The sequence below is a fragment of the Cibotium barometz genome, chromosome 41 (assembly GCF_041138505.1).
Source record: "Cibotium barometz isolate CiBa-2024 chromosome 41, ASM4113850v1, whole genome shotgun sequence".
Lineage (NCBI taxonomy): Eukaryota > Viridiplantae > Streptophyta > Polypodiopsida > Cyatheales > Cibotiaceae > Cibotium > Cibotium barometz.
The window spans coordinates 32,539,199-32,549,657 of NC_141086.1; the positions used below are offsets into that span (position 1 = coordinate 32,539,199).

A 10,459-nucleotide genomic window follows, 5' to 3' on the forward strand; every position below is an offset into this window, starting at 1 on the left:
TGCTTCAACTTGCAAGAAGTATAAGCCACTGGTCTTCCTTCTTGGGCTAAGACACCACCAAGTGCTAGACTACTGGCATCAGTATAACCACCTCAAATTCCTTGGTGAAATCGGGAAGTTTCAGGACTGGTGCTAAGGTAATGATGGCTTTGAGTTGATCAAATCTGACTTGATGGATTGGCAACCACACTATTTTGCAATCCTTCTTAAGAAGATCGATCAAGGGTGCAGCTATTGGGAGTAATCTTTGATTGAAATCTTGTACCATCTTGTGATTCCCAAAAATCCATGAACTTCGCCAATTGAATTAGGGGGTGGCTATTCCAGTATATCTTTGACCTTGGTGGGATCTACTGAGATACCATCTTTGGGGACAATGATCCAACATACTCAATCTGGTGAGGTACATTTACTTTTCTTAACATAGAGTTTATGTCTACACAGCAATTTTAGACCTCTATGCACATGCTCCTCATGCTCTTCCACCGACTTGGAGTAGACTAGAATGTCATGAAAAAAGACAAGAACAAATTCATCCAAGAAGGGATGGAATATATCTTGCATTAGGTGGTTGAAAGTTACATAGCATTGGTTAACCCGAATAACATCACAATAAACTCATAGTGGCCATAATGGGTATTGAAAGCTGTCTTGGATATATTTGTTTCCTTGACTCTGATAGTAGCCAGATCTTAAATCTATCTTATAGAAAAATTGGGTCCCATGAATCCTGTCAAGAAGCTCGTCTATGAGAGGGATATAGTACTTGTTCTTGATAGTGACTTGATTTAGCCCCCGATAATCTATGCAGAGACAAAGAGTGCTATCCTTTTGGAAAAGAAGGGGTGCTCCCCAAGGAGAGCTGATGGGACGTACAAATCCTTGCTCAATGAGTCGGCAAAGTTGCTCCTTGAGCTCAATGGCTTTAAGGAGAGACATCTTATAGGATCTTTTGGAGACAAGTTGAGCACCAAGAATTAGCTCGATCTCATTGTCAACTTCTCAAGGGGGTGGTAGTCCTGTAAGCTCATCAAGAAAGATGCCAAAAAATTGTTGGAGCCAAGAGGGTTCTGATTCTTTACTAGGTTCAACAGCTTTGTTGAGCTTGGCAAGGAGAACTTGTTGTCCCTTATGTGCTCCCTTGAGAAGATGTTTTGCTTTGACTACCCTAGACTTGGGTTTACTTGTCTTCACCTAAACTAGTACTACTTGGCCGTGCTCATTTTTAAAAGTGATACTCCCTTGGTTACAGTGAATACTAGCATTGTTTGCAACTAACCAGTCCATCCCAAGGATCCCATCATCAATGCCTAATGGTAGGACTCTAAAATGGCCATGAGTTTGTTTGCTACCCAGTTCAAAATCAAGGTTTCCTACTACAGAGTGGTGAGATACTACTTCCTTCCCATTAGCTAGCTCTATAACCATTTTCTTAGTTGGTTTTTGATCCACTTTTTATTTTTGGAGAAAGAAATGAATGGGTATTATCGCTCGCAAATCAATCAAAAGCTAGAATGGCTTACCACCATGATGGGCAGTTAGGGTTTGAATAACACCGAATTTCTCGGGGGAACAAAGAGGTTGGTTGGCCAACCTCTGGGAGCATTTGGCTGGGGCCTCTTGTAAGACTGATCCTTAGGGTTTGATTTAGGGTGAGATCTCTTTTGGGTCCTAGCTTTGCCAGACTTTAGCTCCTTCACAAGAGGTTTGGCTCGTATGAGAGCATTTTGCAATGTACTCGGCCTCATTGTTTCGAGGCGGGAATCCAAAGGTTCATTCAAGCCTTGGCAGAAGCGGGCTATCTGCTGGGAGGTATTCATGGGTGGGACATATTTTTGGAGAGTGATGAACTTAATTCATCTTAATAGACTCATGAGATGGGGGAAGATACCGCTCCTTCATAGCTTGTTTGATGTCATCCTAGGTTTGGGAGTGCTCGGTAACTTCCTCACGGCACCATTGCTTCCACTAGAGCTTAGCATCCCTAGTGAGGCAAAATTGTGTAAGCATGGATTGGTTCGTAGCTCCAATACCGGTGCCTGAGAAGTAATCGTCCATTGCTTCAATCCATACCTCAGCATCCCCCTTAAAGGAGGGAGGTTGCATCTGTTTGAGTAAGAGCTTCTTCTCATGTGTGTCTGTGTATAGTGCATTGGGGGGAGGAAATTGATCGTCTTGGCAAGATTAAATTTAGGATCACAAGACTTATACTTTACACTACGCTCATGATATAAAAGTAAAACCTTAAAATCATTTTATTTCTCAATTCAAATAATTACAAAGGACAAGATTTATTACAAGGATTTGAGACTAATGTATTTAGTCTTTCGTTAAAAAAAGAGACTTCTAAGCTTAACTAGGGCATAAGATTCGAGCGGTTCACGTCGGTGAAATATGGGGTTCCGCCATGGTTTCTAGGATACGAAAAATTGATGGTAGGGGAGGTAGACTATGGATTGTATTGCGTTCCATAACAACTACTCGGTCGATGGGTAAGACTTGCATTACTTGGTCATACACCCAACAATTATATGGTATATGGTTCCCTTCTATGGTCGTCACGTAATTGTCTGGTCTAGGGAAACACATAAACCTGAATAAGCAGACCATCTTCAGCTTCTCAATCCAACAAACTCACTCCAAATCGATGGTGAGATTCCCAATTTGGTCTGCTCAGATGATGAAGTACCTCGGTCCACAATTTCAAAAGTGGTCTCTACCCCATCCTCTTTGGATATGAGAGGGATGAGGAAGGGAAAACTTCTCGAGTATTTGCATCATTATATCGCGGAATTCAAAATTTGAGGAATGATAAGCTGTCTCGAAGATGCATTGGAAGACTAAGAATCTGGAGTAAGCATCTTTCTCCTCCTACAATCATTCATCCACTAAATCAAGTTGTACTAGTAAGGTATTTTATCAAGTAACATCTAATTGAAGTAAAACATCTAATTGAAGTAAAACATAGACTTCAAAACAACCCTAATTGAAGTAAGGTATTTTATCAAGTAACATCTAATTGAAGTAAAACATAGACTTCAAAAAAACCCTAAATAACAAATCCTAGGAACTAAAACTCTACTTTAATACCATTTGTAAGGTTCCCAACCTAAAAAGGGGATCCTTAAAATAGTCTACCAAGCCTTTAAAAGAATTTCCTAGTCATCGACACCTCGATCATGTAGAGATACGAGGATACAACTACTAGGCAAGACCTAATTGTATCTCGCAGGGGGAGTGTGGTCTCCTAAATAGTTCTAAAAATCAAATCACCCATAGAGTGATCAATCTCTCTTGGGCAACCTCTATCCTTGATTCTTGGAAGCAACGCCTTTTTCCCCATCTATGCGAGGCACGATCCCGCTGACCTAGTCCTCTAGAATAAGATTGCCTAGGGACTTATTTATCTAATGTAGTGTGACTGCTTAAATTTGTTGGAAAGCTACCCAACTATCCTAACTTCTCTAGAATTGAGCTACACGTCGTCTCCCTAAAATTTATAACTAACCTACATTCAACTAAAATAGCTACTATTGCAAAAATAGTACTCACCCACCTACCGTGAATGCAACGCTACATTAATAGTGTAAATACTAACTAAAGTGAATGCATTTAATATAAATCTCCACAAAAATCATAAAATCCCAAGACATTATCATATCAAAAATTACAAAAAAAGCTAGCCATCGTTGGATCATTAGATTATCGATCACCCAACTTCTCACAGAGTCATGCAGTAGGTGCAAGTAGGTGCAAGGCCAATAAATGGTGTCCCCGTCATGTGGTCAACTTGGTAATAAGGGGTTGAAGTCCTAGACACAAGGTGGTAGGTGTAACTCTTGCTTGTTCTTGCCAACAAGCAACAAGGAAGTGTTGTGCAATAAGTTGGGCTCTTGGCAATGATATACCTTGACTTGGTTATATTACAGATTTTGAACAGCTTTAGTTAATATAAATAATTATTATTGATCCCAAAAAAAAGAGAATAAAAAAGAAAAAATGAAGGTCAACTTAGAAAACGCTGGCCATGTGACCACACTAAGGGCACTGCGTGTGAACAGCCTCTTACTGATGGGTTAGTGATGGAATTGTTGCCACAGTGAGCGGCCTACACAAACGGGTAACTGCGTGTGAACAGCCTCTTACTGATGGGTTAGTGATGGAATTGTTGCGTGACGTGCTTTTTAACGACCGCCCGTGGTGGTTGGTTGTGTGCGGGGGGCGGCGTTGCTGTCTGCAAACCTGGAATACGAAGGGGAAACAGAAACAGAAACAGAAAAACCACTCGAGGTGTGTGCGGGGGGCGGCGTTGCTGTCTGAAAACAGAAACAGAAAAGCCACTCTCAGCATGAACATCGATGTGGGCGATCAAGATCTCTTCGATCTCAGTGGCCCAAAGCATCTTTGCAACAGAAGGTACGCGCACTGTCTGTGTGTGTGTGTGTGTGTGGGTGTGTGGGTGTGGGTTGTGTGTGTGTGTGGGAAGCACATTTCACCTCTGTGTGCTTCCATCAATGGTCTTTCCATAATGATCGGCCTCTCCTCTTTGCAGTAGCTTTTCTGCAGAGGATAAACAAGCTTTAATGGCTGCCCTTGTGCAAGCAGTCTATGTGGCAGAAAATGACAGGCTGCAAGGGAAGCAAGGGGTTTATGCCCTGGCACCCAAATGGTGGAATGAGCTTGGATATGAACCTGTTAGCTTCATACAACAAGAAGAAAAGAGCAAGCCCATCATAGGCGCTGTATTCAGAAGGAGTGCAAAAGGCCATGGCTTTGAAGAAGATAACATGGAGAATTGTGCAGAGAGTGAGAAAGTAGCCCCCATTATGGTTGTGGCCTTCAGAGGGACCATTTTACACCTTGGAGTATCTATGCAGAATGACATGGTTGCCAACCTGTATGTTGTCTCGCAGCAGCTCCACACGACTGCCCGCTTTGCCGTTGCCCTAGAATCGATCAGGGCTGCCATCCATCAGGTACAAATTGCCACATTCTGCCCAGAGCTACGTCTTCTAGCGCTGCATTTGTCCAAAAATAAGGTTTATTCATGATAATGATAATGCTTCATATGACTTCAATTAATCCTTGATTTTTTGGTGGCAATTTTGTCAGTCTGGGTAGCTTAAGCTTGACAGTAACATGTTCAAGTTGAGCTTGAGTTTAACATGTTTTAATTTTCACACTGAGCAGGTGGGTAGTGAGAATGTCACCATAGCCGGACACTCTTTGGGAGCTGCCCTTGCCATGCTAGCAGGCCAAACCCTTGCCTCTGAGGGTACTCTTGTTGACACCCACCTATTTAACCCCCCTTTTCTATCTCCGCCCTTAGAACGCATCAAGAGTCATGGATGGAAGCTCGCCTTAAATCTTGTTGGCATGGCATCAGCGGCCAGTCTCTCTTACCTTCTTCTTGACCCCAACAGCAGGCAAGCAGCTTCTCAAGCATTTTTTGCTCTCAAAAACTGGCTTCCCCATCTCTATGTCAATGACCAGGATCCAGTCTGCTCATCCTACATAGGCTACTTTACCAGCCGCAATTTTATGCAGAAGATTGGGGCTGTCAGTCTAGCTCAGCTTGTCGCCCCATTCTCTTTCAGAGGAACCATTCAGCAATACTTGTTTGGAGAGTGCAAACCGTTCCATCTGATACCTTGTGCACACCTTTATGTTGTAAAGAAGAACTCCGCAAAGCTTGTAAAAGCACATGGCTTGCATCAGTGGTGGTCGACGGAACTCAAAGTCGATTATCAAGAAGCGAACCTTGGCATGGAAGAGCATGCAGACAATGTGGATATCAAGCATTCAACCTAGAGTGGGAAGCCTTATTTGTATACTGGAAGGGCTAGTTTGGGTGGACATGGGCATTTGTTTTTGACAGATGGCTCTCACATACTGCTTAGGCATGAAGGCAAGCATGTACTAATGTGTCACACACATGAAGTTGTGATTATCTGTTTTCTATGTTAGAGAAGCCAGCATTGGTTTGTTCCACACAGTTTTTTGATTATTGAAGTGGACATGATCTCAGAGGCTTGTGCTTTAGTACATGGGACCTGGAATCACTCTCAAGATGACTGTTTGTTTTACGTATAATGTTTAAGGCAATGAAGTGTGGATTCTCCAGAACTCGCCGCCTTATGGAAAGGACCGGCTACAGTAAATTTGAAGGCCAATGACATCATTTTCTGTTGAAAATTCTGCTCTTTCCTTCCCCTTTCGAGTGGCAATGGCAGCTTCACAGAAAGCCAACATGTTTTCTTTGATTTCCATGCCTTGAGTTTCACCTCTTTCAAGATGCATGTTGCAAATATATTAGTCCTGATCATGAGCGTTTATGTGAAGCTCCATCCAAGGAAGTTTTCTTTTTGAGCTTCTTGGTCTTGAATTTTATGAGGTAAACACACGGCCATGGCTCCCTTCTTTTAGAGCCCATGTGATGGGCTCATGTTGCTAGCTGGCATAGCTCAAATGGGCAGTCTGAATTACACACATGTAACAAACAAAGCAAAAAGGTAAACCTCAAAACTGCTGAGAGAAAACTTTGGGGCTTGAGGGATCCTCATGTGATGCCATTTCATTTCATGCCACCATCCTATGAGTGGCCTTACTTGCCTGCCATGTTTTTCCATTTCATGGGCATGACTTGGCACCCTCGTTTTAGCAACTTGAGAGACATGGCCTTCATCTTTTGAGTTGACAATCTTGTGTTTTACTAGTCTCATTGTTTCATAATAGACAACTTTGTCAGCAGTAGGTGAAATCCAAAGAAAAGTGATGGTTATCGATTGATACTTTTGAGTTTGGTGTACATAGGCATAGATTGTCTATGGAGTTATAGGAAGCTTTGCTCAAATAAAAAACATGGGAACACATTTCCTATTGTGGGTGTCATCATTCCAATGTTTAATTAAGCTTGTCTCATGAGTCTTATTGCAAATGCCATCATTTCAATGTGTACTAGGACTTCTCTCATGTTTACCTTTTTATTGAAACTATCATTTTTTCAATGTCATTGAGTGCTAAGAGGCTTGGCCTTATCATAGTAGATCAGTTGGGAGGAGGGTTGGTATTAGTTTGAGTGAAGATTGCTTGCTAGACCATCCTATATTCAACATTATAGGTTACAATCAACAATACTTGCTAAAATATCCAAATGTGTAGAAGATGATTATAGTTCATTGATCCTACTAAGTCTCTTTAGATTCATGGTGGCTTTGTATGCTTGCAACTATTAATTTTTTTTAACTAATGCCTCCTTAGCTTCAAGCCAATTTGGGTCTTCACACTATTTCTGCCACCTAGGATCCATGTCATCTCACCTTATGTACATTATGTGTTCCCACATTCCATGTTTGTTTTTAGCCCCAGGCTCCTTTCATAACGTGTTCCCACTATACACCCACTAGATTTCCCATGTCCACAGAATGGTTTGATAATCATAGTATAAGATTGTGACCATATGGCCAACACTCCACACATTGGCCATGCATACAAGACCCACACCCATCTAGTCAAGAAAACACATAGTGCCTCTTGCCTTCTCCACATCATCTCTTAAAGGAGCTCACATATTATTCTAACATCCACGCTCATGGTTGTGAAATCAATGTAGATATGTCAATGTTGATGCTCCTTTGGATGTTTTCTACCAACTCTAGAGGATCTCTCCATGTATGCATCCAAATATTTTGACGAGATAGAGGGGATGAAGCCATGGACTTCATTGACGAGCTTGAAAAATGGGACAATATAGACAAGCATGGACCATTGGGTGGTTTAGGTCGTGTGGAGGATCTAGTGAAGCAAAAAAAAAAGGAGGCAGAGGATACCAGCAACAAGGGTCCAGAAGGAGACGACAAAAGGGGCCACCCTCGGGGGCAACAAGAGCAACCCAAAGAAACCCAAGCTTTCCAAGGAAAATCATGAGAGTAAGAGGATAAGCCCAAGAGGACAGAGTTCCCTATTCATGACCATGCTTTTGAGGGAACACCACAACCAAAAGAGGGCAGCAAGCTGCAAGAAGAAGGAGATGTCCCACCCGGCATGTAGATCAGAGAACCACACAACCACGATTATGTGACTCTCTACTGGGGATAATTTAACCAGATAGAACTTTTCTTTGGGGTATAGGAAAGTATACAAGAGGAAATACCGAGAGATTTTTCCCACATGTCCCAGAGCCAAGAATATGATGATGTTATCTATAGAATGGCCAAGAAGCTTCCTTGCATAAAACCCGATACATGGAGTGTATAGACTAGAGGGCTTGCTTATGCGACTATACCTTGAACATCATTTTAAACAATGGATGTAGAATACACCAGTTCAAGAGCACACGGGCTATAGAAGAACAGCAGATGATAAAGCTTTCAATAGTGCAGAGATGACGAACCAACCAAAGTGGCAACTTAGATGTCCTAGATCTAGGAATATGATTTTTCCCACATGTTCTAGACCCAAGAATTCGTGGCCATCCAAGCTTTAATAAAATTCCTTAACACAATTAGAATTTTCTTGCAAGATTTCAAGGAAGAGAAGGGAGTCATGCAATGGAATAAGTATGATGAGTCTCATGTGTAGGGCCTTGTTTTCAATCTTAATATCAGGCTTACTCTATGCCAAATATATGGGCTTTTTACTAGGATTCAGATTTTGGAGGCATTCTAAATGCGATCTTTTGAGGAGATGTTTTCTTGTGAATGGATCCTCCCAGGCTACAATTTTGTGTTCAACCACAAGAATGGTAAACCTCTCCAATGATTAAATGGGTGTAACACTTCCACCATCACAAAGATGAAGTGAAGATCCTTACATCGACGCACCACATCTCTCAGCTTTTGAGGATAGAAGCATATCTAGGTGAGGGGGCCTAGATATGCTTCTAAGAAAATCCCCATCTCTAACCTCATTTATATTCGCATTATGTATAGTATGTGGGCCATTGATGTATTGAAGCCAGCCATATCCACAAACCTTATATATATAAGAGGAGATAGGAATTGGACACTCACTTCAGTTGGGCAGTTGAGCAAATCTCTTTTGTATATATACAACTTTGATAATGTGAATAGGGAGAATTCTATCATTTCTCAAGTGCAAATATGTCTTCTTCTCTTAAGCTCTTGCCTTCTTTCTTGCTTGATTATAGTGTGCATTTTTGTGTGTGTTGATGGTGTGTATGGAGAATTTCATGCTTGCTTTCTTGTTTGAGAAAGAGAATGATTGAGCATGATTATAGAAGAGGGCGGTTCAAGCCTCCTAGCTTAACCATTACCTTTTGGAAGGATTACTTAGATGATTAGAGAGTAGTGGAAGGGCTTAAATAAGAGGGATTGACACACCTCTTGGCTTCTTTAGCCTCTCCAAAGGAGCTTCCATGATCCAAGACAAGTGGTCTAGTCCTTAACACTATGATTTCTTGCTAGAAATCAAGAAGGTTCTTGACATCATGAATAAATGGTAGGCTAATTGTCTAATTCATAGCTTCTTATCAGGATGCCTTGGATGTGGCCATCCAAGCTTCAATAAAATTCCTCTACACAATCAAATTTTTTTTGGAAGATTTCAAGGATGAAAAGGGAGTCATGCAGTGGCATAAGTGATGAGCCTAATGTGCAGAGTTTCACCTTTAAACTTAATCTTGGGTCTACCCTACACCAAATTATGGGCCTTTTGTTGGGATTTAGTTTTTGGAGGCATTTTGAATGCAAGATTTTGAGGATCTAATGTTTTCTTATGAATTCATCCTCTCAGCCTACAATTTCATGTTCACCTGTAGTAATAATGGTAAACCTTTCCAACAATTAAATGTAGTGTAACACTTCCACCAGATGTGGTCGTCTCACAAACATGAAGTGAAGATCCTCACATGGACAGACTAATATTTCACAACTTTTGAGGACAAAAGAAGATCTAGGAGGCAAGGGGTTGTTAACTCTTTTCAGCACACCCAAAGTCCCCACCTCTCGTCTTAATTGTATTTATGTTATCTATAAGTTGTGGGCCATTGCTGTATTGAAGCTAGCCACATCCAAAAACCTTGTATATATATGGGTAGAGATAGGAATTCGGCACGCATTTAATTTGTGTAGCTAGGCAAAAGCCCTTGTGTGTGTGTGTGTGTGTGTGTAACTTTTGATAATGTGAAAAGGGGGGATTCTATAATTTCTTAAGTGCAAAATTTCTTCTTCTTTTCTTCTCTTGATCTCTTACCTTCTTTTTTGCTTGATTATAGTGTGCATACATGTGTGTGTTGATGGTGTGTATGGAGTGTGCATGCTTGCTTGCTTGAGTGAGAGAGTGATTGCACGATGATAGAGAAGAGGGTGGTTCAAGCTTCCTAGCTTAACCATTACCTTTTCGAAGGATTGCTTAGCTGATTAGAAAGTAGAGGAAGGGCTTAAATAAGAGGGATTGACACACCTGTTCTCTTCTTTAGACTCTCCAAAGGGACTTCCAT

At 41.4% G+C, this 10,459-nt stretch overlaps 1 protein-coding gene across 4 annotated transcripts; it reads left to right on the forward strand.

Moving 5' to 3' along the window:
• The first annotated feature begins 4,151 nt into the window (after nt 1-4,151).
• Nucleotides 4,152-5,991, forward strand: LOC147614877 (GDSL esterase/lipase At4g10955-like). 4 transcript variants are annotated; one of them, XM_086780208.1, is made up of 4 exons: nt 4,168-4,256; nt 4,319-4,416; nt 4,553-4,976; nt 5,191-5,991. In XM_086780208.1, the coding sequence occupies exons 2-4, from the start codon at nt 4,349-4,351 to the stop codon at nt 5,809-5,811; spliced, it is 1,113 nt and encodes a 370-aa protein (XP_086636334.1). In that variant the 5' UTR covers nt 4,168-4,256; nt 4,319-4,348; the 3' UTR covers nt 5,812-5,991. The 4 variants fall into 4 exon arrangements, with proteins under 4 accessions (XP_086636332.1, XP_086636333.1, XP_086636334.1 ...); XM_086780209.1 differs by having other exon boundaries at nt 4,556-4,976; XM_086780206.1 differs by having other exon boundaries at nt 4,152-4,416.
• Nucleotides 5,992-10,459: the final 4,468 nt, after the last annotated feature.